This window comes from Poecile atricapillus, chromosome 21, assembly GCF_030490865.1.
Source record: "Poecile atricapillus isolate bPoeAtr1 chromosome 21, bPoeAtr1.hap1, whole genome shotgun sequence".
NCBI classification, from domain to species: Eukaryota; Metazoa; Chordata; class Aves; order Passeriformes; family Paridae; genus Poecile; species Poecile atricapillus.
Genome location: NC_081269.1, coordinates 10,652,628 through 10,679,397, shown reverse-complemented (window position 1 = coordinate 10,679,397; position 26,770 = coordinate 10,652,628). Strand labels below are relative to the sequence as shown.

The 26,770-nt window shown below is 51.2% G+C and overlaps 4 protein-coding genes across 4 annotated transcripts; 2 read left to right on the top strand and 2 right to left on the bottom strand.

Annotated features, from left to right (window-relative positions):
- The first annotated feature begins 44 nt into the window (after positions 1–44).
- TRIM50 (tripartite motif containing 50) lies at positions 45–6,746 on the top strand. Its single transcript, XM_058854053.1, has 6 exons — positions 45–731; positions 1,333–1,428; positions 3,202–3,432; positions 3,528–3,550; positions 4,180–4,292; positions 4,793–6,746. Exons 1-6 carry the CDS (start codon positions 312–314, stop codon positions 5,362–5,364), a joined length of 1,455 nt encoding a protein of 484 aa, XP_058710036.1. The 5' UTR covers positions 45–311; the 3' UTR covers positions 5,365–6,746.
- A 78-nt stretch (positions 6,747–6,824) lies between these two features.
- LOC131586826 (C-C motif chemokine 4 homolog) lies at positions 6,825–8,161 on the bottom strand. Its single transcript, XM_058854056.1, has 3 exons — positions 8,029–8,161; positions 7,430–7,544; positions 6,825–6,961 (listed from the first exon to the last, which is right to left on the bottom strand). The coding sequence occupies exons 1-3, from the start codon at positions 8,096–8,098 to the stop codon at positions 6,874–6,876; spliced, it is 273 nt and encodes a 90-aa protein (XP_058710039.1). The 5' UTR covers positions 8,099–8,161; the 3' UTR covers positions 6,825–6,873.
- A 7,511-nt stretch (positions 8,162–15,672) lies between these two features.
- Positions 15,673–17,227, top strand: LOC131586825 (C-C motif chemokine 4 homolog). The gene is made up of 3 exons (XM_058854055.1): positions 15,673–15,800; positions 16,245–16,356; positions 16,710–17,227. Exons 1-3 carry the CDS (start codon positions 15,728–15,730, stop codon positions 16,795–16,797), a joined length of 273 nt encoding a protein of 90 aa, XP_058710038.1. The 5' UTR covers positions 15,673–15,727; the 3' UTR covers positions 16,798–17,227.
- A 1,937-nt stretch (positions 17,228–19,164) lies between these two features.
- LOC131586824 (1-acyl-sn-glycerol-3-phosphate acyltransferase alpha-like) lies at positions 19,165–26,363 on the bottom strand. Its single transcript, XM_058854054.1, has 6 exons — positions 26,164–26,363; positions 23,615–23,748; positions 23,049–23,224; positions 22,713–22,808; positions 22,147–22,219; positions 19,165–19,856 (listed from the first exon to the last, which is right to left on the bottom strand). Exons 1-6 carry the CDS (start codon positions 26,346–26,348, stop codon positions 19,711–19,713), a joined length of 810 nt encoding a protein of 269 aa, XP_058710037.1. The 5' UTR covers positions 26,349–26,363; the 3' UTR covers positions 19,165–19,710.
- Between the last annotated feature and the right edge of the window lie 407 nt (positions 26,364–26,770).

The following is a 26,770-nucleotide window of genomic DNA, read 5'->3' as shown; positions in this document are numbered from 1 at the left end:
TTCTGGTGCTACCTAATCTGTCCCGCTGTCCCCGCGGAGCTCTTCTCCGGCTTTGCCCCGCCGGGCTGGAGGCAGTCCCAGCCTTTGGGGCCGGCTGCAGCTGTCCCGGCCGGTGCCAGCTCCTCCCCCCGGCAACACGGAGGCTCCGTGGCCGGTGCTATCCGGCAGCAAGGCCGGCTCGTCCTCCAGGCTCTCATGGCACCGCCGGTACTTGCTCGCCGTGGGGCTGTGCCAGCCGTGCCTGCCTGCGAGCCCGGCTTTGCCGGCTGACGAGGGGCGAGGCGAGTGCCCGTGGAGAGCAGCGGGCCGGCATGGCGCTGGCAGGTGCCCTGGGGCGGCTGCAGGAGGAGGCCACCTGCCCCATCTGCCTGGACTACATGAACGAGCCGGTCAGCATCGACTGCGGCCACAACTTCTGCCGGGGCTGCATCGCCAAGCACTGCCAGGACAAGGGGCTGTGGGCCGACGGGCCCTTCTCCTGCCCGCAGTGCCGGGCCTCCTGCCACCGCAGCGGCTTCAGACCCAACCGGCAGCTAGCCAACATTGTGGAGAGCATCCGGCAGCTGGGGCCCGAGCTGGAGCCGGGGATCCCCCTGTGCCCGCAGCACGACGAGCGCCTGAAGCTGTTCTGCGAGGAGGACGAGGAGCCCATCTGCGTGGTGTGCCGGGAGTCCGTGCAGCACCGCCCGCACACCGTGTACCCCATCGAGGAGGCGGTGCACGTCTACAAGGTAGGGGAGGGTGGGAGCCCGGGACCCCTGTCCTGCCCCCAGCACTCCGGCATGGGGTGTGCATACCCCCCATACATACCCCGACATACCCTGTGGCACCACTGGGGAAGCAGAAGGGGTGCTGCAGACGGTGACGCCCCCCTCCAGCCGAGCTCGCTGCAGGGTTAAGGCTGGATCGCATTATCTTCCAAATTGTTGATGGACCCAGGCTAACCCTGTCCATCCAGCTCAGGGAGGCAGCCTGGCTCCCTGCCCATTCACAACCCCTGCAGAAGCTGAGCTGGTGGATTCCTGAGGACATTTTTTGCCTCGATGGAAGGATGCTGGCACCAAAACCCCGCATCCCAGCTATGATCCTGGCAGTGCCACCCTCCACTTTGTTCTCCAGAACCCTAATAGTGAGGAAAAACATAGGGGAAACCTGAGGTGCGTGGGGAGGGTTAACTGCGAGTGATGAGCACAGCTGCTTGGTTTGTGTGCCAGTGCTGGCACCGCCTGGCACCGGGTCAGTGTCTCCCCCCTAGGCAGAGGGGACCCAGCCAACCTGCAGTGCTCAGCAGGTGCTGTCGCAGTGAGCTGAGCCCGTTTTTCCCCTTTCCAGGTCAAACTCCAGAAATCCCTGGAGAACCTTTCACAGGAAGTGGAGGAGGTCAAGAAGCGTGAGTCAGCAGAAAGGATGAAAACCCAGGAGTGCAAGGCAGGTGCCTGTCTTAATTCTTAAAGAACGAGCGTCAGAGATATCAGGATTAAAAAAAACCACCCTGAATGGTCTTGTGTGGGGACACAGATTTATCATTTTCTCCAGGCTGTGTCCCGGTGTCCTGCTGTCACTTGTAGGAGCAGTGCTGGAAACCAGGCTCAGTAACCATGTATGGCTCCATAAAAAAGTTTGCAAGGAGCAGTATGCCAGGTTCCCTGGAATCCTGATGACTTTAAACAAGTAAACATGGGCTATTTTTTATTGCCTTTTGTTTTACATGTGCTTGAGTTCCAAGCCAGGCATGAGCTGTGTGGTGAGCTCTACTCCACAGCAACTGGAACCAGAAGTGTTTTCATAAGAAAAAAAAAGCTGAATCACTACACCTCTGCTCGACTTCAGACAGCTCTGGGAAGAGCAGATGCCAGCACACAGCTGCATTTCAAGTCCCATGGGATGAAAGCTGGAAAGTAAAAGTAACTGAAGAAAAGGAAATGAAATGCTGGATGAGTTATCCAGCCCTGAATTTGAGACGATGGTTAATCACTTCTGGCAGGGAAGGCAGGTTTCTCTAAACTCCCCTAGTTTTTTGCTCAGCTCCCTTGCCTGTGTCATTCCAGACAAGTGGCAGTGGGTTTTGAGGATGTCCCTATGAGCCCTCTGTCCCCATTGGGGCAGAGGGACAGAGATTGTGAGAGCTGTGTCACTGTCCTCTGATCCACTTGAGTCAAGGCTCAGGGCCATGGCCCAGCTGCCTCCAGCTTTCTCTGGTTGTGGGAAAAAAAAGCAAAAAGTCGAATGTGTATGGTGGTGGGAAGAGGCTGTCCTGGCTTATCAAGTCTTCATGACTCAGGTCCAAGGAATGCTGTACTTGGATGGGAAAAAAATGGAGTTCAATTTCCTTTCCTTTATCTTCTTTGTTCTGAGGTTTCCTGTCCCAAGCTCACCTCAGAGTGTCTTTCTGCAGCTCCGGGTTTCCAGACAGTTTCTAGGGATGAAGTGAAAAACCCTAAAGCACTGGCAGACCCTGCCAATTGCTGGCTCTTCACCTTCTAGCAAGACCCAGGGAAGCTTCTGAGCTCTGCCTTTCCATCCTTCCACAGCCCCATGGCTTCTTTACATAGCAGATAGAGACAGGACATGAGGGAACTGTCTTAAACTAAAAGAGGAGAGATTTAGATTAGATATAAGAAAGAAGTTCCTCCTTGTGAGGGTGCTGAGGGTGCACAGGTTGCCTGAAGAAGTTTTGGCAACCCCATCCCTAGAAGTGTCCAAGGCCAGCCTAGATTGGGCTTGGAGCAACCTGGTCTAGTGGAAGGTGTCCCTGCCTGTGGCAGGGTGTGGAAGCAGATGGTATCTAAGATCTCTTCCAACTGAAACCATTCCATGATTTTATGATTTTTCCACCTCTTGCCCTTTACTGGAGATTTTTCCAGCATTGTCCACCTGCCCAAGCAATTTATTAGCCTGGATTTGGCTGGAGGTATGAGTTGTAATAAAAACCTACCCCAGCATCTCCTTGCAGCCCAACACATCCCAGACATCTGGGGTCCAGCTGAGCAGAAATGCCCCAGGCAAAGTCCTGCTGCTGGTAAACTGAGGATGTGGAGTGGGAACTCCAGTGAGGTGGAAGCACAAATTTGCTGGTTTTTAAATTCCTGCACTTACCACAAAAATTTAGTGTTTTCGCACAGCCTGATGCCAGGCATGGATGCTGAGCATCCGACTCAGCATCCTGGATAATGTTCACCCCATGAATCTTCTTATCCCAAGGAGACAGTAAAGAAAAAGCGGGAGAGGATTGTAAGTGAGTTTGGGAAGCTGCATCGGCTGCTGGCTGATGAGGAGAAGCTACTGCTCCAGAAGCTGGAGGAGGAAGAAAAGCAGATTCTGCTTCTAATCAACGAAAACCTGGCCAGGCTATTGGAGGAGAGGTGCTTGCTGGAGGAGCTGATCCTGGAGATAAAGGAGAAGAGCCAGCAGCCAGCTGATGGGCTGCTCAAGGTCAGGCTTTGCCACCAGCACTAACTCAGCCCTGGTGCCTTTGTCATCTGGGTAGGTGGCTTGGCCCAGACAAACGCAGAGTTGTTTTTTTCTAGGACATGAAAAGCATCCTGACCAGGTGGGTGATGTTTCCCAGTAGGTGCCATGCTTATTCCTGGTAGGTACCCATGATCATTCCTGGCAAGTACCCATGGTTATTCCGAGCAGGCACCATGGTTGTTCCTCCTACTGTCCTGGCTGCCTCCAGGCTTTGAGGCAGATGTTTGTGTCTGTTCCACAACAACCACCCCATCCTCCCTGCCCAGCATCTGCTTTGGTCCTCCTGGGGTAGACACAGGAGGGACTGAGACAATCCCTCAGAGCTTCCATCCTCTTTTTCCAGGAGCTCAGAGACAAGGTCTTACCTGGCTTGTGACATTTGAGCTGTGTCCCCTCCTAAGGGACATGCTACCCAGTGCCTTCCTTCCTTCCTTCCTGCCTGCCTGCCTGCCTGCCTGCCTGCCTGCCTGCCTGCCCTGCCCTGCCCTGCCCTGCCCTGCCCTGCCCTGCCCTCCCTGTATCATTTAACACTGATCTCATTTGGATTGCCAATATGCAAGCAATTATCCCTAGTGCTCTTCCCAGCCAGAGCTCCAGGGAGGCACTGGATCTATGGAGCCAAGAGAAGGGCATTAACCCCCCTCCCAGCCAGAAAGGGGCCATGGTGCAGGCTCTGAATACAGCCCATGGGCATCCCTCTCTTCTCAGGTGTGAAGGGGTAAAGTTCCAATCCACCAAGGGTGTGTCCGTGACCCTGAAGGAAAACTACAGCATTCCTGAGCGCTGCCTGGGCATGAGGGACATGCTGAAGAAGTTCAAAGGTGAGGGCACAGCTCCTGGCACATTTGAGCTCTGGTTTCCCCCAGAACCCTGGGGCACAGGGAGGTTTTTCCAGCAAGCTTTGTCCAGCTGCTCCCAGTTTGTGCCCTGATGAGTTCAGACTGGTTTCATGAAGACATTTGTTATGGTCTTGAATGGATTGTGAGGGGACCCTGAAGCCCAGGATGTCCCTCAGGGATTTCAAGCACCGTGTTGTTCATGACCTCTTACTTTCAGTGTTGTCTCTTTCTGAAGCTGTGGAACTGCCCTCATTCTGCCCTGGCTCTGCAGCCTGACACTAAATATTTTGACATGTCTGATTTTCTGTATTGCACTTCCCCACTGCCAGGAAGTGCTGGGAGCTGTGCAAAACCACAAGCAAATAATTGTATGATGTGGGATGGTTTGGGAGAGCCCAGCATCCAGGTCACAGGCACCTGCTTGTGTCTATGCCTGCATATGCCTGAAGTCTTGTCCATCTTCCACCCTTCTTTCTCTCCAGTGGACGTGATTCTGGACCCAGAGACGGCGCACCCAGACCTCACTGTCTCTGAGGACCGCAAGAGTGTCCGGCGCGGGAGCAAGAAGCTGCTTCTGTCCCTCTTCGACAGCCCCAGGAGGTTTGGCACTGTCCCAGTGGTGCTGGGCAGTCCGGGCTTCTTCTCGGGCCGCCACTACTGGGAGGTGCAGGTGGGAGACAAGCCCGAGTGGGGCCTGGGGCTGTGCCGGGAGGCTGCTGTCCGGAAAGGCTCTGTCCTCTTCTCCCCCAACAACGGCTACTGGGTGCTGCAGCTGCAAAATGGGGGCACCTATGAGGCCCTGACTGTACCCGTCTCCCCCCTGACCCTGAGCGTGAGACCCCGGCGCATCGGGGTCTTCCTGGACTATGAGGCAGGAGAGATCTCCTTCTACAACGTAAGCGACCGCTCCCACATTTACACCTTCACTGACAAATTCTCAGGCAATCTCCGGCCCCTTTTTTTCCTGGGTGCCTTTTTGGGGGGTAGAAATGCAGAACCCTTGGTGATCTCCTGGGTCAGGGACCCACAGGGGACTGGATGCATCATTCTGTGAGGGTGGCTGCCCTGGTTTGCCACTGGTGGGCAGAGACCTGGGAACACAACCAGCTTCTCCCCATGAGTGGGGCAGTACTAGGGAAAAACCTCAGTGCCCTGGTGAGTGTCCTCGCAGGATTCTCACATGGTTCTGGCTTCTGGGGTGACCTGCTGTGTGTGACATCCACTGTGTGCCATGTGTTGGGAAGGCACTTTGCACTCCCCCTGATCCCTCCCAGCCCCACCTGAGCCTCCTCTCCCTGCTCACCATCCACCCTCCGTGTCAGCTCAAGGTTGTGCCTCCCCTGAGCTGCCTCCTGCTCTGCTCCCCTGTGTCCCACAGGTGTTTATATTTGAAATCTCAAATCAGTATGAAAATGCAGTGGAGTGAGCTGAGCATTTTTGTGTGGACTGCACCAAAGAGCCAGGCAGGAGGAACCCAAATCCTCCTTGCTGATCCAACAGAGCTTGTTCAGAGCAGATCACAGCATTCCAAATACCATCAGTGGTGTGGGAAATGCCATCAGGGATGTGGGAAATGACTTCACTAAGGTGGGATCCATCTCTTTCAGCTCCAGAGGGAGACCAGGGGAGATATTTCCTTGCAGGGGCAGGTCCTGCCCTGGGCTGTGGTCTGGCATGGTCATCTCTGGACAGGCATGTCCAGAGACAAGCAGGTTTTGGAGTCAAGGTATTACTGAGAGGAAATACCTGCTAAGCTTCATGTCCCAGCTAAATGAGAGCTTAATGAGATAATTCTAAAATACTTGCAGTGAAACATATTTTTTTCACCCTCAGCTCTGGAAACAGCTGAACCATTTTAGCTATAGCTCTCTGAAAGCTTTCCCTAAAACAGACCATGTGTTAAATTACCTAAAGGTAATATTTTGATTGACTATAATGGACCCAGCATCAGAATTTAATGAGCTTCCAGTTGTCATAATGAATGGAGATTAAATACCTTATAAAAAGCTTGAGACAAGTTACCTGAATGTAATCTCTACCCTTCTCACGACTCCTCCTTCATGGCTTTTCTTGTTATGATTTTGCAAAACAGGATGTTCAGATACAGAAATCTTATAGGAGTTTTGACAGTGTGGAAAAGGAAATAAAGAACTTGTTGTCACTATTATAATTTCAGCTACTGTAATCCCAAAGGATTGTAATGGAGGCAAACACAGAAGGTTCTTACAAAAATATTTATTTATCGACATCTGAATTGAATTTTATGTCAAAAATGTACTTACTTAAATACAGAAAATATAACCCAAGTCTACAGGTAAAAAAACCAAATATATATATATATATATATATATAAAAAATAAAATTATTTTTTATCTCAGAATAATTGCACCTGATCCCTCCCCTATAAAAAATTAAATAGCACAGTATTAAGTTGGATTTTGTAATGTTTTCAGTTTCTCTGCTAGCTCTAAATGACATTGAAGCACTTCCAATGGACCCCAGCTGGTCACGCTTGTCCATCCCAGCAGCGGGGGACATGGAGCAGCTGGATCTGTCCGGGACCTCAGTCTAACTCCAGCTCATTCACGTACTGCTGGACCCAGTTGTCCTCGGGGTTGGCACAGACTTCCCGGCCCTTCCTGGTGATAAACCTGTGGGATGCATGGAGGTCAGTTTTTGGTGGGAGAGCACTGAATAGAGAATCACAGAATCATGGAATTACGGAATGGTTTGGGCTGATACCTGATATCTTTTGGGAAGATACCTTAAAGCTTATCCAGTTCCACCCCCAGCCATGGGCAGAGACACCTTCCACTACACCATGTTGTTTCAAGCCCCATCCAGCTTGGCCTTGGACACTTCCAGGGCTGGGACAAGAGCCTTGCCCAAACCCAGCCTCTCCCAAGGATGAGCAGCTCCATGCCTTGCTCATCCTAGCCAGCAGCCACCAGTTCTATCTGCAAAGGGGTAGAGCAGGAGCAGTGTGGGGCTTCTGTGCTCCAAGCATCACCTTGTATTTCTTGTCTTCCCCAGCCTTCCTTCACTGTCCTTGGAAAAGGGGCCTTTCCCTCCCTGGCTCCTCAGCCCAAAAGCACCCCTGCCCTGGAGGAGCGACTTACACGATGGCAGGCTGGGAGCACAGGCTGTTGGTTTCATAGTAGTCCTTCACAAAGCTGCGGGGCAGCTGCCGTGAGATGTAGGAGAAACAGCAGGAGGTTGGTGGGTCGGAGCCAACTGTGAAGGGCAAAGACAGTCATGAGCAGTGGCAAGGGACAGGGCAGGGAGCTGGGATCACTCATCCTTGGGTCTAGGGATGATGTGGAAGAGGAGGAGAAAAGATGGGGTCTTTTTTCCTCTTCCTTCAGTTTTTTCCCTGTTGGGTTCACTGTGAGCTGGCATTGACACAGCCCATGCCAGCAGGCAACATCTCCCAGCCCAAACCTGGCCAGCCCTAGCCTTCCTCAGGGTGCCCACATTTGACCTCTACAGCAGAGGTGGGAGGCATGGTTGTGCTTTTACCCTAAAAAGGGAAAAAAACCCTTTCACTTTTATTCTAATGATCTTTGAGCTGTGCCTGTCCCGCAGCCCTGGAGCACCTGCCAGAGGATGGTGGGACAGAAGGAGGGACCCAGAGTGGAAGTGCTGTCAAAAGGGGCTGTCCCAGCAGCGACATCTCTCCTGTCCCCACCTAGGAAGGGTGGGGAGAGCCTGGACTTACGTGGAGCAGCAGAGGTCTGGTAGCAGAAGGCAGCGATGAGGATGGCGAGGGCAACCACAGACACCTTCATGTCAGCGGAGAAGTGGTGGCTGGAGCTGGAGCAGGCAAGGGTAGCTTGGAAGCCTCTTTGCTGTCTGATGCTGAGACCATCAGCAGCCCCTCAATTTATGGGGTGAGAGGTCTGTGCAGTGGCTTGCGTAGGCATGGTGGAATTTCCACCAGAGTCCACTTGTGGTGCAGTCTCGTGATGGAACAGAGCAGCCCCAGCCCCTGCTCCCTGATTGATTCAGTGCCTCCCCAGTGATACAGGATATGAAACAGTCACTGTGGCTATTTCTGCTTCTCTCATGCCTGTCCCTTAGTAAGAAGTTCCTCTGCGGAGGTTCCTGCATTTGTTAAGTCTGCTGTTACCCAACCTTCCTGGTTGGGAGAGTGTGTCTGTGCAAGAGCTGTGCTGGAGGGCCCAGGACCATCAGTGGGATGAGGCTGGTTAGGGAAAAAGAGACTGAAGTCTCCTTTACCATGGACTTCTCCCCTTCCATATCTGCAAAGCTCTTGCTGCCCCAGGAGCAGAAGGTGGGAGCTGTCACCAGTGTCCTGCATGTGTTCTCCATGGCTGGAGGTGCCCCAGGGCATGTCCTGCAGCTGTGACAGCGCTGCAGGCACTGGCATAGGTAGTGGTGGGCATGAAAGAGGAGCCTGAGAAGCTAAAACACTCAAGGTTCCTCCTCAATTTAAGGGAAAGGAGAGCTGAGATAGGCTACTTGTTATCTCCTGGAACTGCCTGATGCACTCCAGGTCCTATAAGGAGACATTAATTTACAGTTTAATTATACCTTTTGTTAATACAGATGATACAGTTACCAGGGCTGCTGGTAGTCTGGGCATGGAGATACAGAGAGCTGAAAGGTGTGGTGACTTGTAACCCTGAAGATGGGGCAGAAGAGGTTCCAGGAGCAGAGTAAGGAAGGAAACAGTGATTCTGAGAACGAGGAGCAGAATAACTGTGGGGTGAGAGCATGGGCAGAAGTTGGGATGTTGGGAAGAAAAGAGTATCCTGTCTCAGCTGATGAGAGAAAATGACCACAGACGGGGAAAGCAGTACAAAGTATGGGAGAGAGTAAGAGCTCTGTGAAGGCTGGGAAAGAGCTGAGGCAGGGGTGGGTCACTGGGAAGAAGCCACCAGCCTCTACACAGAGAGCCCTGGAGGTCTGACAGACTCCCTGAGGAGGAGAGGGAAGGCCAGGCAGGGAGGTGATGAGTGCTCTGGGATGAGCTGAGGGTGGTCCAGCTGTAGTGAGATGTTCCTAGAAGGATATCTGTTCTCTACTTCATTTTTTTATTTTCAAGACATCATGGAGTAGTGATGCTGTGACAGACACTTCCTGAATACCAGTGGAAGGCTGATAATGTAAAGTGGAGCAACCCAAGCTCACCCTGGCACCTCTGCACTCCCCCCAGCAGCACTGACTCATCCTGTTTCTATTAAAGGTTTCCAGCTACTGCCCCGGAACCTTCTGTAAATAACCCGGTGTTTTCCCAATATCCTTCAGCCCTCTACCAGCTATGCTGGGTTAGCTCCATGCTCCAGGTGGGCAGTGAGGACTCCAGAGGACAAGGCACAGGAGAAGCCCCAAATTTGTTGCCAAGAGCCCCTCAGGGAGGCTCTTGCTGGGAGCTGTGGTGGTGTCTTTCACCGAGGTTGAGGAGAGCAGATCTACCCTGTGGAGCAAATATGGCTCTTGCCAAGCTGAGCATCCCCTTCCATAGCTGATCTGGCTCGTTTCCATCTTTCCCTCTGCAGAGAGGCACCTTGCAGGTGCTCATCAGTCCAGATCCCATTGACATCTTGCTTGTCCTCAAATATCCTGGGCAGATGAGGAGAGAGCTGCCTCCACATGCAGGGTGCCCAGCCAGGCAGGAGGTGGGAACTTGGCATTCCGATGGATGCCAGCTGGGCCGGGAGGGAGTGAGCATCACCTCCCTTGGATGCTGCCTGGTAACTCAAGGAATATAACTTGTACACGGATGTGGGAGCATGGTTTGCCTCTGAGCTGTCCTTTCTGACTGTGCCTTCAAGCATCCATGGGTTACAGCTGGAGATCCAGCACCTACAGCCAAGTGCTCCCATCCTGCTCCTGAGGCACAAGGTGCCAAAATGTGGAGAAATGTTCTGCTAAAAGATGAATTTCATGAAAACAGAAGAATTTTTTGGGATCTGCTTTGATTATTTCAAATATTTTCAATGAGAGGTTTTTCCTCAGACATCTCTGTGCCTTAATTTCTTTGTCAGCAAGTACATGCCAAATTATTTTTGACTCTCAGGGACTATTTTGAAAATAAAAGCAAAAATTTCCTGAGTCAGTTTAGGATCAGTTTAGTTTAGGTAATGTGTGTTACAGGGGACTGGTAAGGGCTGAAACTTTTCTACAGCTGAAAGCCAAAAATAAGCCCAAAGCCAAGTTTCTTGGTTTCTAGGAATCTAATCCTTCCTTAGAAATCTGACAAAAGATCTTGCTCTGCCAACTTGTGGCCAGCTGGAGGAGGTGGGAGGTTACACTCATGCCAGTGATGCTCTGGGATGTTGCAACATGCTCCTAAAAAAAATGTTTTCTTACCCACTTTCCACATTCCAGTGATGAGGAAAAGAGAAAGTCATCTCTTCCAGCTCTTCCCCCTTTTAGGCAGGGAGGTTGAATTTGTCTCAGATGAAGAACCATCTTCCCTGGGAGGTGCTTTGAGACATGAAGATGGCCATGGAAGGGTGGGAAAAGTGGGCTGGAGCATGTCTGGGGGGATTAATTTAATTACAAAGTGAAGTGGTTGTGTAAGAAGGAAGTTTTCCCATCAGGTGGTTTCAGAGCTCCTGACCCAGCAGGCAGTGCTTGGAGTCAGTGGAATTTGCTATTTGAAGGAGTCTGGCTGATGTTGCCCTGTTTTACATAGAGGGATATGACTGAGGTTTTCTACAAGTCCCCCAAAAAATCCCAGGAGAAAGTGCTAAGTAAAGCAAATGCCCAAAATAAGTTCCCTGACAGTAGAAATAGGGAAATTCTCTGTCTTGAATGAAAGGGGAACCTGGAAAAAAACTGGTGAGACTGGCTGATGTAATTTGCTATTTGTAGCAGGGTTTAATGTTGAGGAATTGGGATTCACTCAGAAAAGCAAGTAATTAAAAATGTCCTGAGTTCAGAAGTTGTCCCTAAGCCAAGACCCACCAACCCCTGCAGCAGCTCCATCCTGCCCTGTTCCAGCTCCAGCTCTGCTGACATTACATCGGTGTCCAGAAATTTCACCCCCACCATTCTTGACATTGCTGTAGAAATGTTGGAATTTTTTAGATGATGTCACATCCTGGAACTGACTCCAGTAAGAAACTGTGCCTGTGGGAGTGGCTGGGGACCGTCTGTCTCCAGTGTGGTGGGTCCAGGGGCCAGCACAGCCGTCTTGGCCAGTCACCTCTGGCTGGCTCACAGTAAACATTTCGTGTTTCCCCAAAGGCGTGTCAGGACAGGAAGTTGGTCATAGCTGATAAGAAATGCGTATCTTGCTAAAGGTCCCATCCTTCTCCAGCAACAGCATTTAAAAAAATAAAATAAAAAAAAAAAATTCCAGGGAATGCTCTTCTTTCTAATGGCTGTTGGCTCAGATTTTTCCTGGCTTTGCTTTTGAAGCAGAGCAAACCAAAGAGGATGAAGTGTACAGTATTTCAAAGCAAATTAAAGTGAAATACAAAAGCCTCTTTGCTCCACACCCCTCTCCATTCTTGGCATGAAAAGAAAAGAAATAAACAGAGAAAACCTGAGTTTTTGCAATTTTTGAGCCTTAGGGAGATGACTGTGGGGCTATGTCCCTGGCTCCAGGGGCTGGGACATACCCAGCCCACCCCCTTCAGCATCCCTCAAACCCCAAATGTCTGGGAGGACTAGACAAAGTGTCTCTGCTGGGGCTGCATCCTCTGCCCACCTCATTCAGGTCATTGTTGAGTCTTCCAGAGAGAGCAAGGAGGACCAGACTGAAAATTCACAGCTCTGCTGGGATGGAAACTAGAAGAGGGTAGAGTTAGAATAGATATGAGGAAGGAATTGTTCCCTGGCAGGGTGGGCAGGCCCTGGCACAGGTGCCCAGAGCAGCTGGGGCTGCCCCTGGATCCCTGGCAGTGCCAAGGACAGGGCTTGGAGCTCCTGGGACAGGGGAAGGTGTCCCTGCCGTGGCAGGGAGGGTGTGACAAGGTGGTCTTTAAAGTCCCTTCCAACTCAAACCACTCTTTGATTCTATGAATAACAAACCCAATTTTAATTAATCCAGTGGACCTTGCCTGCTCATTATAATCAAGGAAAAATAAAAAAAAACAACACACAAAGAGTTTTCATTTTCATTGGTGCTCTTGTTGTGCAGCTTTCTAGGCCTTTTTGGGTGGGATGGGTGGAGGTGGCCCCAGGGATGTCTGTCTGACCCCACAGGTTAGAACCACAACCTCCCCTGAGGCAGGGATAACCTTTAAACTTGTGTCAGGGCCATTGCCACAGTGGGAGGACTTCTGTAATCATAGAATCATGGAATCATTTATGCTGGAAAAGCCCTCTGAAGTCATTAAGTCCAACCATCCTCCAAGCATTACCTGGGCCACCACTAACCTAGACCCCCAAGTGCCATATCCACTCATCTGTTAAACCCCTCCAGGGATGGGGACTGATGGCCCCTGAGCTCTCTTGGCCAGTGCTGGCCCCTCTCTGCAGGGTCCTGGCAGGGCTGTGTCGCTGCGGGGAGGTGGGAGCCCCACGGGAGGTGTTAGCCCCAGTCTCACAGCGAGGTGTGAGCTCTGCAGCTGCCAGTAAACAGCTGTGGTCATGCACTGGTGTTTACTGGCCTCATAATTTATTCAAAGCTGTAAAACCACTTCCCATGTGTGGGGCTGTTTGGAGGTTGGGCTGCTCAGCAGCGTTTCTCTGAAGTGGAGGTCCATAATGTGGAGGGTTTTGCTACCCCAGATGTGTTTGTGCCCATCAAAGGGGATATTGTCTGGCTGCTCCAGCTAGCACAGGCTGTGCCTGGCACCCGCATCCCCTGGGACAGAGGGGAGGGCTCAAGGAGCTTTGGCACTGCTCCCTCCTGCATCCCTTCATGGCCCTGCACCCTTCCACAGCCCCCTCAGACCTCTCCTGCATCCCCCCCATCTCCCCCACACCACAGCATCCCCATCCCTCCATAGTCCCAGGGTTCCTGCATCTCTTGGGATTCATGCAGGGATGTGCAGCCGCATGTTGGAACGTGGTGGGGTCAGTTTGTAAGTGGGAGTAAGGGACCTGGGCTTGGCCAGGAATAACCTGAGGAACAATGTTGTGACCCCCAGAGCACCTCACCTCTGCCCCAGGTGAAGCCACCAGCATCTCCCAAATCATCCCACTCCTCAGAGCTTGCATCCACTTGTGGACCTACAGAAAGAGGAGAAAAGAAAATAATAGGGATGGAATAATATTCCTTCAGTGCCAGGGCTGGGATAGTGCAGCCCCCACAGGTGAGCTGTGCCCCAGGGGGAGGCTGACAAAGTCCCCCAGCAGCCTGGGGACAGCCCTCACCATTACCCACGGGCAAAGTACCCTCAGTTACCCTGCCCTGGATTTTTGGCTTTGTAACTTGTGTCTTTAGGCAAGGGCAGGATTTCAGGGGAGCTTGAAGGAGTTTGAAAGCTTCTGGGCTACCCCTTGTCACTGTTTATATCCCAGGGGTGAAGGCTCAGCAGCCCCATAACATCCTTCCCTTTGAATAATTTTAGCTTTCTATTTCTACCTTGCTTACACCAAAACAAATCTCATACCCCAGCTGGGTGAGGCGAAAGTGGAAAAAAATGGCTTGTTTCCAGGAATAATAAAGGAAGCTTGAGAGAGGTCAGTTCATAAACGCTTAAACTGCAGGAACTGCAATAGCAGAGGGCTCTGGGATTTGCCAGAGGAGCAAAATCCAGTGGACAGAAACAGAAAACCGAAACCAGAAACTGGGCCCAGAGGTTGGCAAGGGCGACTCGTTCAGGATCATCATGGCAGAACTCCAAGGGCGGCAGCTGGTGACTCAAAGCTGGAGCCTTTGGGTGGGGGGTGTCTGTGATGGGGAGGAGCTGCTCCCCCTTTCCAGGAGGCTTCCTGACATTCTGGGGGAAACAACAGCGCAGCTGACAAAGCAGCTCTGTGGGCACCCACTGGTGACACAACCAAGGGGCTGCAGCTGCAGCAGCTCTTTGCAGCACCTCCTCCTCCTCCAGCTCCTCACATTCAGTTATACTTTCTTTCCTCATAATGACCATCTCAGAGCTTCCAGGTGAAAGAGAGCTGCAGTTCCCATCACAGCCACCACACCTCCCCACATCCTCCTGTAATAATCGGCCTCATGGTTTGTGCCTTGCAGTGGGTGAGCAGAAGGTGCGAAGTTCCCATGAACAAAGCTGTCACCTGCTGGTGCCAGCCACAGGCTGTCATTCTGCAGCCAGAGCCTGTGTCACTGCTCTGTGCAGCGCTGGCGTTTGTCACACTTGCATGTGAGTTGCAAGAACAGAGGAACATAAAACTCCTACTGTTGGTTTCTGAATTAATTATTTCCATGGCAAAAAGCCATAATTTGGTTTTTTTCAGCAGCAATTCAGCCACAAGCTGGAGCCAATTCTTGTTCTGTGCCGAGCTGATCAGACTTACCAGGGGAACAAAGAGCTGATCCTGCCAGACCTTGCTTCTGGCAAAATCCTCCACCTTCCCTGATATCCTATCACTTTTGGCCTGTCTGAAATCCATGGAAACCTCATCAGGCTGGAGAACCTCATGGAACTAAAAAAGAAGTGCAAAGTCCTGCCCTTGGGAAGGAGCATTCCCAGGCACCACTATATGGCAGTGCTGACCAGCTGGAAAGCAGTTTGGCAAAAGGACCTTCTTACTAAGAGGATTCTTATCAATGTCTGTGGAGAAAAGCAGATGCTGCCCAACTCTCCTCAGTGGTGGCCACTAACAGGACAAGAGGCAACAAGAAATTCTATTTAAACACCAAATAAAGCTTCATTGCACTCTGAAAAAGGCTGTCCAGAGAGGCTGTGGAGTCTCACAGCCCACCTGGACATGGTCCTGGGCAGCCTCCCCAGGGACTGGGCCGGATGAATTCCAGCCTCAGCTCCTGGCCAGCCCTGTGGGTGTGGGGAGGGCAGGCTGAGTGTTTTGGGTACAGCTTCCCCTGAGCTCTGGGGCAGCAGCTCAGCAGTCTGGGAAACACCCAGCACACAGTGGCACGAGAGCACTTCTGTGCTGCCTGTTGGGGTTTTTTCCAGAACTGCATAATCTTACACAAACATTTTCTTTCCCTACACAGCCTCACAGAGAAACCCTCCCCTGGAGTCCAGAGGGACCATTCTCCTTTTTGTGGCCAGGCCACTTGGCATATTCTAGTTTCTTTTTGATTTGAATGAAACAAAAATGAGTGCTGAGTCACCTGGCATTGTGAACTGTATTCCATTCTGCCTCACATTTTTCTGTTCCCTCTAATTCCCTTCAGCTATTTCACTTTCATGTCATCCTTTATCATCATCTTGGAATTTCCATTTTGGCTTCTCCAGCTGCCTCCAGGACTCCCTTTTAAAGGGGGCTGAATCCAGCTGCTGCACACTGAGCTTCATCATCCAGAGCTTCTGCTCCTGCTCTGACAGCCCTCACCCGACAGAAAGATGAAAGTCTCTGCAGCTGGATTGGCTCTTCTCATCATTTCAGCCTCCTTCTTCCAAACTTTCTGTAGCCCAGGTGAGTCCTGCTTTTTCATTTGTGAAGGGAGTACAGATCTGAGCCTTCCATGTTATTTCTCTGTTGAGCTCCCATGGCAGATAGATGGGAATTTATCAGCATTTATGCCACTCTCTGCTCTGTCCAGAGATCAGCTGCATGTAGGAACCCTGGAATTAGAAAATCATCCACCTGTCCATCCATCCATCTCACCTGAGTTCAGAGTACTTATTCCTGGTTAGAGTTGAGATATTTCTGCCTCTGCCCTGGGGCTGGAGGAGTTGGGGAAGTGAAGCTCTGAGCATTGTCAGGGTGACAATCTCTCACAGTACCTTGATATTGCTTGTGGCCTTGGATCCAATGATCTCCAATGTCCATTTCAACCTTAATTATTCTCTAATTCCTCACTACCTTCCCTGCCAGCTCAGCTCCCAGTGCTCACATTGTCTTCCTCTGCTCTTCTAGCGGGACTCGACATCCCAATCTGCTGTTTCACATACAGACAGCACAAACTCCCGTGGAAGCTCATCCAGCGTCATTACACCACCAGCAGCAGCTGTCCCCAGCCAGCCATCGTGTGAGTGCAGTGCACAGCCCCTGGCAGGGACAGCCATGGCAGGGGTGGGTGAATGACCAGCTCTGCACAGCAAGGGGGGCTACAGGAACAGAGCAGGGAGAGGGAAACACCACGGAGAAAGGGCTCGCATGGGGATTGCTGGGGATGCTTGTCTGGGGATTCCCAGGGATGCTCCTGCAGGAGTGGAGGTGGCAGTGCAGAAGAAGGGATGGGAGTAGGGAACATCACATTCATCTGCTGTTTTCAGCATCAGCATAGGGGAAAACCCCTTGCAATGCTTGAAGCTGGGATCCAGGCTCTCCTGGGAAGCAGGTGTGAGCAGAGATCTGACATGTCCCATCCCTGTTCCACAGGTTTGTCACAAAGCAAGGCCGCCAGGTATGTGCCAATCCCAAAAACAGCTGGGTCCGAAGCTACCTGCAAATCTTGGAGCAGAACTAAGCCAAGCAGTATGGCAAGAGTAGCTGCTGTCATGGACAAGTCACATTATTCTTTGCTCCAGCCATGGAGCAGAACCCTGGGACAACAGGAGGCACAGGAGCATCTGCAGGTGTCCACGAGGGACTGCTGGAAGGGCACCTTGTTTCGGGGCTGCTGCTCATCCTTGGCTTGCACAGACCAGGCTTCGGCCTCATCCCTCTGCCCCAACCCCAGACCCATGGGACTGCACCTTGGCTGTTGTATTATTTGAAGTTATTTAAGAAATCTTCATATGGGGCAGTCAGTCCTTTTTTTCTGTGGATAATGATATTATTTATAGGACAGTGACAGGGAGGATATTTATAGGAGGGTGACCCAATGTTGGATGACGGGGGACCCTGGTTTATACATGTCAACTCATGATTCTGGAGAATAAAGGATTTGGAGAAAACCTTTGCTTTTTCCCTTTTATGTGTCTCTGTGTGGTGTTCACCACGGTCCCTCTGAGCCATTTGAGCCTCTATAGCACACATGAAGATGGAAAATGGTTTCAGGCAAACCCATAAAGTTTCCATACTGCAGACTCAGGAACATCCTTCAAAACCTCATTCCCCCACAGCTCACACCCCCCCTCCCCACATCCTCTACAGAATTAGAAGTATTTGTACCCACATGTGGCACCTTTACATTCATGAATCTGCTCTCCACACTCCCCAGGCACATCCCGCACACTTGCTGCTCCCAGACCTACACATCCCCCCTCAAACTGACACCTGGGTGTGCAATGTCGTGCTGAGACCAGCAGTGCTGCCTGGAGAGGGACAGGGACACCATCTTCCACAGCACAGTGAGGTAGACCCAGTCACAAGGATACACCCTGTGCAGATTTTCATCTCTCCATGTATTTGCCCCAGCAGCATCTTCCTGGGACACAGAATGGTGCTGGGCTGCCCTTTATTGGGATGCTGCTCCTTGGGTGTCCATGAGCCTCTTGACTGCAGCCAGTTTTCCTGCCTGGAAAACACAAGACTAGAGAGAAATCAGAAGACAATACAGAGGTGCTTTCCCAGCCTCAGAGTTGCCAAATCTGACCTATAGCTGCAGAGGAAAACAGTAAACACTAAGAGAAAGATTCTTTTTGCTTTAGGAAGAATGGGATGTGGGCAAAGCTAGGTCAGTTCTGGACCATGCTGTGGAAGCACTTGAAGAGGTAAGAAAGATGGGACAAAACTTTTAGCAGGGCCTCTTGCTGTAGGACAAAGGGGAATGGTATTACACCGAAGGAGGTCAGTTTAGAATGGACATTGGGAAGAAATTCTTCCCTGTGGGGGTGGAAAGGCCCTGGCACAGGCTGCCGAGAGAAGCTGTGGCTGCTCCAGCCCTGGAAGTGTCCAAAGCCAGGTTGGACAGGTTGAACACACAGGTCCAGTAGAAGGTGTCCCTGCTGTGGGACCGCCCTGGATGGAATGAAATGAGCTTTAAGGTACTTTACAACCCAAATCCTTTTGGGATTTCTTCCCAGAGTGCAGATGTCAAGGAGCCCTGACCATGATCTCCGTGGACAAGTTGTGCCCAGCACTTTTACCCTTGGGACCTGCTCCTTCCCATTCATATTCCCATGGAAAGCTGCATCCTCAGAACAACTGCAGCAGGTTTTCTGTTGGTTGTTTTACCCCAACAGCAAGAGCTTGACCTTTCCCCTCGTTTTGGAGGTGGGAAAGTGAGGAACAGCCCCCAGGGAAGGACTGCATATGGCAGTCAGTGCTCTGGGCTGGTTGAGAAGGTAAGGGTCAGTCACAGGCTGGACTGGATGATCCTAGAGGGTTTTTCCAACATAATGATTCTGTGAATGAGTGTAATTCTGTGTAAGCCAGACATGGGTCCAAAATATTCTTTGTCTCTGGTTCATAGCTAAACATACCAATACAAAAAAGCAAATCTCATCGTGGCTGGTGGGCATTCTCTGACAAAGAAGGCAGAAGGCTGGACTCAAAAATCAGGAGCTACAGCTCCCACAGTGTGTTTGAGTTGAAAGATATAGAGATCGTGCTAAAAATCATGAAATCATCATGGAATTATCATAAAATCATCATGGAATTGCAGAATCAGCAAGGCTGGAAAAGCACCCCAAGATCATCAAGTCCATTAACCCAGCGCAGCCAGGTCAACCACTAAACCATGTCCCTAAGGACCAGATATATACATCTTCAGAACACTTCCAGGAATGATTCCATCTGGGCACATCAAGGATATTAGGCAGTATACTCCTGCTGCTTTTGCCTCTGGTTTCTGAGTCCCCAGACATGTCCCTCTCTCTCAGCCCTGAAAGCAAAACCTTCCTCAGGTTAAAAGGAAGGCTAATTTAGTCAAAGAAACCACCAAGCCCTGTAGACACATGTAAGGTCTTTAATTCCCCTCTCCCAAAGCTTCCTTGGTTTCTGTCTCTCATGGCAGAGATCCCTCCCAAATCCTCCCCGTAGAAGAGGAAGAAAACAGCACCTTCTCCTGAGTTCCAGAGGAATGTGGCAGCCCCCAAACCCCAGGGCAGTCACTTCCCAGGCAGCATGTTCTCAGGCCTGGGGTCAACACCTCCACCTTGCTGGATCTGAACAGGGAAAGGTGGTTATAAGCAGGCAGTGATGATCACTGGAAGGGCCCAGCTCTGCCTGGGGTCAGGCTGGGGCATTCTCAGCAATGTGATGACACAGAAATGTCCAGCTATCCATTGTGTGTCTGTCCCCTTGATGGCACAGTTCTGTGGGAGGTGGCACAGCAACATTCCCCTGGGAAGCTTCTCTCCTTGGTGGACCTTTTGCCTGTCTCTGGTATGTCAGTGTTGCAATCCACAACTGTCTCTGCTGCCAGACCTTCCTGTGGCTGCCATGGCCTTCTCTCAGCTGTGGCACACACAGCTGGAGCTGGAAGATGGGACTGCTAACGGGGAGCTCCATTTGTCATTCCTGATATCCCCTGGTAGACAAAGAGCATGGAGTCACGGACCTGCTCCGTCAGCTTGGGAACATCTTCTGGGCCCAGGCCCAGCGTCTCCACTTCTGGCAGGATCTGGATGATCATATTTCCTGGAAGAAGGTGAGATGGGGAAAAAACCCCACACCATGAGTGGTTACAGAAGAGCCGGAGGCAGTAGAGCAGGTGGGCTGGAAATGCCCTCATTCCCAACACCGGTGGTGTGGGTGCCCAGCCACATCCCAAATGCACACAGCAAAAGCCCAGCCCAGGCTTTTCCCATCCACAGAGAGCACAATAATCATAAATATGGAAACAGGTGAATCTCTCCTCCAACACAATGCAATGTTCCATACAGAATGAGTTTTCACAGTGCAAAGATCTCATGGTCTGTCTAGATCACAGGCAAAGAGAAGATGTTTTAATACAACACATCCAAACTGGTTGTGCTCTATGTATACCAAATTTAGCACGGTCCCTGCTTCCAGAAACACACTTTGGGATGAGAGGAAATTGTGGCCAGGATTCCCTAGTATGTCAGACTTCTCTGGGGAAGCATCTGAGCAATGGACTGGTGTAAACTGGAAGAACATACTGGGGAGCTGCCATCATGCTCCTCTCTTCTGTCACCAAGAGTCCCCTGTTCTGGCCCAGTGGAGACAAGACAGTGCCTGCACAGACAGGAACCTGGGGATTTGGGGAGAGCTGTGATGTGTTATAAAATGGTCTTGCATTACTTTACACGTGTGCCTGCAATGAGACACAGCAGTGCCAGTGGCAGAGCTGTGGGAAGGAGGCAAAACAAGTGCAGAGAAGACCTTCACAAAAGAGGAGGGTTTGTAATGTTGGATTGGACTTGGAGAATCTGGTCTAGTGGAAGATGTTCTTGCCCATGGTCAGGGATGGAATAAACTGAGCTTCAAGTCCCTTCCAACCCAAACCCCTCTGTGATTCCACAATTCTGTGTTACCTGCCTGCACATTTTACACCCAAAGCCAGGCTGCTGCCTCACTTCACTTGCTCCTGCTGAAAAAGCAGAGTGCTGACAAGGCTGTGCTGAAAATTCAGGTCTGTTTGGTACAGACTTGCAGCAAGCACCAGACATGTTCCATGAATGACAATGTCCAACACCAGGCACAGAGCTGGGCTTTCAAGAGGCTCCTCAGCACACCCAGAGCCACTGCAGACACAGGGAGCTGTCCTGACCCACAGACCTGCTCAGCACACAGGAATCCTGACCACCATCTTCAGAATCAGCTCTGGCAAAACTTCTAGGTGGGGAAAGTGGAAAAGCACAAGGAAAGCTAACCAGGGTTCTTTCTTCAGCAGAGCAGGTCCTGCCTGTTTAACAGCCATTTGGAAAAGGGCTCAGAGATCAGCTGAGCATGGAATTAGCTAAACGTGAATTCCCAGGGTGACTGAAGCTGTATATAGGCAAATGCACATGTAACTGCAAAAAGTCTTTCCTAAAAAGCTCAGGGAATTATTGGAATCTCCATCCTTGGAGTTAACACAACCTTTTCTGGACTGGTCACAAAGCTAACTCATCTGTCTTTAGACTTGGCCTTGCTTAAAGCAAAACATTCACCTGCTTCAAAGATCCCTCCCCAGCAGGTTATTCTCTGATTTTCCAGATCAGGGATGTAAAGGGAAGGCTGGCAAAATCCCTGCTCATGGGACCTATTGACCCTTAGGTGGGGGAACATTTCCAGATCCGAAAGACTTTTGTGTGTGAACAGAGAGGATAAAAACCCAGCAGGTGAAAGATGACTGGAAACAGGCAATTCCATATTTATCATTTGCACCACTCTCTCTTCCCAGGTGTGTGCCTGCAAGGGAATGACTACACCCGGGCACAACAATGGGAGGAATGAGAATTTCAAATGCAGATCCTCTCCTCAGGAAACACCAAGGCTAGTCTGGGAAAGTGGGAAGTGGCAGAAGTCCATTTTAAGGCAACTGAGGGAGCAAAGGAACAGGATGGGCTACCTTTCTCTGTTGGAATTTGTTCAGTTTTTTTCTGAAGCCCAAGATTTGCATTATTTTTTTCCCCTAAAATTTTTTCTATGGCCAGTAGAAATTTTTTGTTACCATAAATGTTTCCTAGCTCTCCATGCACCTGCAGATCCAAGGGCAGTGTGGGGGTTCAGGGGCAGGACCTGCCCCAGGACTCTGCTGCTCCTCCAAGTTCTCTTGGACAGGTATTGAACAAGCAGTGAGAAATCCAAGGGGAGAGGGAAAGTGGTTCCTGAAATGTCCCATTTCTTCCCAAGAAGACAGCAACTGCCATTTTCTGAGTGCCATCTCCATATTACACGTGCTCCTCTGCCCACCCTGGTCATGGCTCCAAGGACTGAGCTTGCACCACCACCCAGACCATTCTTTGCCCCAGGTCATCCTTACCTGGTGTAAATTTCTTCTCCTTCTGGTTGTAAAAGTGGTTGTAGGAAGACAACACTACAGGAATAATGGGGACCTGGAGGGAAGGCAGTCTACAGTGAATATACACATCTCCTTATTCTTCCTCCAAAATTCAACTTATGTTTTCAGGTGAATCCTGCACCTTGTTGATAATTTTCACCATCAGTGGCACAGCACACACTCAGAGGGTTATTTGAATATTTAGATCATTTAACTGTATCACCCCATGCCCTTGCTATTGGGTTTTGTATTTTTATCTCTGTATTTAGGCTAACAACAGCAGATTGTCAAATTTCTATCTACAGAGGCCAGCTCAGCAGAAACATCCCTGTGCAGGTCCAGGGCTCTTGTCAAGGGCCCCAGCTTTTATCCCAAGCTGTAACAAAGGTTTTCCACTTTTCACAGAAACAGACCCCTCCTGTGCCACCTGCAAACCCCCGAGGGCTCCTGGATATGTACTCAATCCATAGGGAAGCCAGGGACCAGGTTTGCTGGTGGACTACAGCAGGCAAATGGCACATGAGGGGCAGAAGGAATGTGGGTCTCACCTGGGCTTTCACAGCCAGCTGGAAGGCCCCACGTTTGAAGGGCAACATGGAGCCACCATGGTTGCGAGTTCCTTCAGGGAAGATCAAGACACGCAGCTGCAGGAGGGAGAAGACATTAGGGTGGAAAGACCTCCAGGTACAATTCAAAGCCACTGCTTAAAGGGGTGGTGCCCTGGGGCTCATCTCTGTACCCCTGACCTCCATTCATGGGCACAGAACACATTGATGCTCTCACTCTGTTCTGCTCAGTGTCCAGCCCAGAGATAAAGATCTCTTTCCACCCACATCCAGATTCCTTTTTTCCAGCAGATCCTCGTTGGACTCCTCCCCACTCACGTTGTCCTTGTGCAGGGAGTGTGCCACCTCTGTCAGGATGCCAATGGACTCTTCCCTCCTCTTGCGGTCAATGAAGACGACCCCTGCAAGCCAGCAGGCCAGGCCAAATGTGCCCATGTACAGGATCTCCTTCTTTGCAATGGGCACACAGCGCCTCGGCAGTATCTCCATCATCACTGCAAGGGGACAGCGAGGACAGAACAAGTCATCACCTGCACTCAGGATCCCTCTGGGCAGCAGCCCTCTGGATCTAGGACATACCAAGCTCCATAGAATCCCTGGGGAATTTTGGGGGTCTCCAGACTATCCACTCAGGACTGGCACTGAAGGAGAGCAGCTATGAGAGGGCTCTGCTCAGCAGAGAGCCTTGTACCCCGTTCCCTTGGAGAGGGTAAAACTGATGTAGCTTGAAAATTCCTCTGATAACCTGGAGATCAGCCCTGGTTTGGGGCTGTCTGGTGAAGGGCTCTGCAGCAGCCACTCCTGCCCCTCTGCCTGTGGGATTCCATATAACCCATCCCTACAAACAACTGGGGCCAGGAGCACGAGGCAGGGTCACCACATACCCATGATGTCAAGGGAGGTCTGGTGATTCACCACCAGAACAAAAGGTTTCTTAGTCCTGAGGTTCTCCTTGCCCTTCACCACTATCTGAATGCCAAAGATGTATTTGAGTGGCCGGGTCAATGTGCGCAAAAACCTGGAAAAGAGGAGTGGAAATTAGCCAAAGAGATGCTGAAATTTGGGACCAAGCTATGCATCCAAACCAGCCCACGTAACACACTGCTTGTTGGGGGTTAGGTGTCTTTCCTTTTGTTCCATCTCACCTATGGAATTTTTACCCATTAGTGGAGGGGACACCCCTGACTGCTGGCACTCAGTGGGTGCTTGAGAAACACCAAGAGTTCGGCCAGGCCCAGAGGGGAAGGAGGGCAGGAAAAAGGTGGGTGGGGGAAGCTGGGGCTGGCTGCTTTCTTCAGCTTCAGAGCAGGACTCTCACTGGGAGCAGGGAATTCGCCATCACCCAGACAGAGCTGCTGCTTCTTCTCCTTCTTCCCTCTTCATTGGTGGCCTCGCACCCCCTGTCCTGCTGGGACGTGTGGCAGTGCCAGGCACCGCCACAGAGCTGCTGATCCACCTCAGCCACCAGCCCAGGATCTCAGCTCATCCCTGCTGTTCCACCTCAGCCACTGGCCTGGGATCTCTGCTCATCCCTGCTGTTCCACCAGCCCAGGATCTCAGCTCATCCCTGCTGTTCCACCTCAGCTCATCCCTGCTGTTCCACCTCATCCACCATCCCGGGATCTCAGCTCATCCCTGCTGTTCCACCATCCCAGGATCTCTGCTCATCCCTGCTGTTCCACCTCAGCCACCAGCCCAGGATCTCAGCTCATCCCTGCTGTTCCACCTCATCCACCAGCCCAGGATCTCAGCTCATCCCTGCTGTTCCACCATCCCAGGATCTCAGCTCATCCCTGCTGTTCCACCTCAGCCACCAGCCCAGGATCTCAGCTCATCCCTGCTGTTCCACCTCAGCCACCATCCCGGGATCTCAGCTCATCCCTGCTGTTCCAGCCGAGTGTTCCTCAGAGCCCTGCAGGAGCACCGGGACTGACTGCCCGCCCGAGGGGTTTGTGGAGCAAAGCCTCTCCTCCATCCCTTCCCGTCTCTGAGGCTGAGAAAGCTGCCACGGGGTCCCTGGTTCTGTTTTCTTGCTAATGCTGTAGTTATTGTTGTTTGTTTGCCTGGTTATACCAGTAAAGAACTGTTTTTCCTATCCCCAGATCTCTGCCTGAGAGACCCTTGAGTTCAGAATTGTAATAATTTGGAGGGAGGGGATCTACATTTTCATTCCGAGGTGGGCTCCTGCCCTCCCTAGCAGACACCTGTCTTCCAAACCAAGGCACTGCTTCTGCCAGTTTCCCACAGACAGCTTTGACCACGACTTGGAAAAGAACAATTAGTATCCCTCTGCTGCTAATTATTTAATTGCAGAAGTAAAATATACCTCACAGGTTTCCCTCAAGCCATACATGATCAATGACCCAGCAACTACAGCTCCAGAAGTTCCACCAGAATCAACCAAATATTAGACAATAGCCAGTTTCACAGCACACCTTTGTACACTGCTTTCCTCCCCACCTTGCTAGGTTGGGAATACAGGCTGCAGCAAACCTGTGCCTACCCCGGCTGGCTGTGGAAAGAGAGGTGTTTTCCTCTAGGTGACATTAGGCTGCAATGTTGGGAGTCCTATTTGAAGAGATATTGATAAAATAACATCTAAAAAAAGAAAAGGTCAGGCACCAAAGTCAAGAGGTGAAGAAAATTCTCAAAGCAAAAGGCTGATGCTCAGTTAGGAGATATGAATTCTCATTGAAGCATAAAATGGAATAGTAAATCCTGCTTCTGCAGTACTTCAGGAGGGTTCAGACACTGTGGTGCCGGGTAGCAGAGTTGTCTTCTCATCCCCCCTCAGCCCAGGTTCCTGATTGCCACCACCACTGATCACTCCTGGACACCCCAGGCAATGAGTCCACAGCCTGGAGTCTGAGTGGAATCTGGAGAGACAGGATAGGCAGCAATGGGATGGGCTGGGACACTGCCAGACCTGGGACATCAGGCTGTCACTGAGCTGATGGGGACACCAGTCAGTGCCCATGCAGGGGCCAGCACTGCACCACGGTGATGTCTCAGGTGTGCACTGGCTCAGAGCAGAGAATGGGAAGAGCCCCTGGAGTGGCCCTCTCAACACCACTTAGTAATACAGTGCTCAGCCATGTGGAGGAGAGAAATACAGCTCCATAGACCAGGTGAAAGAGCTCTAGTAAAAATAGCAATATGCATTACATCCAGGTTGTTGGCATTTCCTGCTTTGGCAAATCTATGTCACCTTTTACATCATTTCTTTACATCATTTGTTATTCTTTTTATCAACTGCAAACCAGTATCAAAACCCACACCCCTTCTCTGAATTACAGAGTCTGTCATCTCCCCACACCAATATAGAACCCATCCCTCCCCACCACACCGCACTCCCAGGACCCTTCCAATCAAAGCACTGGATAGAGGGGACTCTATCAATGCTCAGGGCAGAAAGGAGCCACAGACAACTTACATCATGTTGTCCACGTTACGTCCACGAGGAACACTGAGGATGGCAACCCCAATGCTTATGGTGAAGAGCCACAACTTATAGAAGGTCATCTTGCAGAAGAATCTGAATGCAGGTTTCACCTGGTAGAGAACTATAAAGGTAATGAGCAGAGAGATAAACAGGTAGTGAAGAAGGGAAAACTCCATCCTTCCAGCCCAGAGCGTGTGGAGCAGAGCAGTGAACGAGTCAGAGCTGCTGGTGATGTAGAGCAAAGGTGAAACTCCCTCCATCAGCTACGTGTGGGTGGTGCAAAGCTGGAACGAGGTTTGGGAGTGAGGCTTCAGCCAGGCTCTGCTCTCTGCTGGGAGCTGCACCCATTGTGGGAAGCTGGTTTAGCAACGGTGCTGGGAGAGCTCCAGGAGGGCTGGATGGCAACAGGGCAACCACAGCAGCAAAGCTGTCTGTGTGCAGGGGCTGTGGGGCTGGCAGTGCTTGGAGAGCCCCTTCAGGGGGCTCTGGGAATAGGAACCCTGAGGAACACTAAGAAAATCTTTAGTGGGGAGGAGCAGGATATATCAGACAGCACAAACCCTGCCCAGAGAGGCTGTGGCTGCCTCATCCCTGGAAG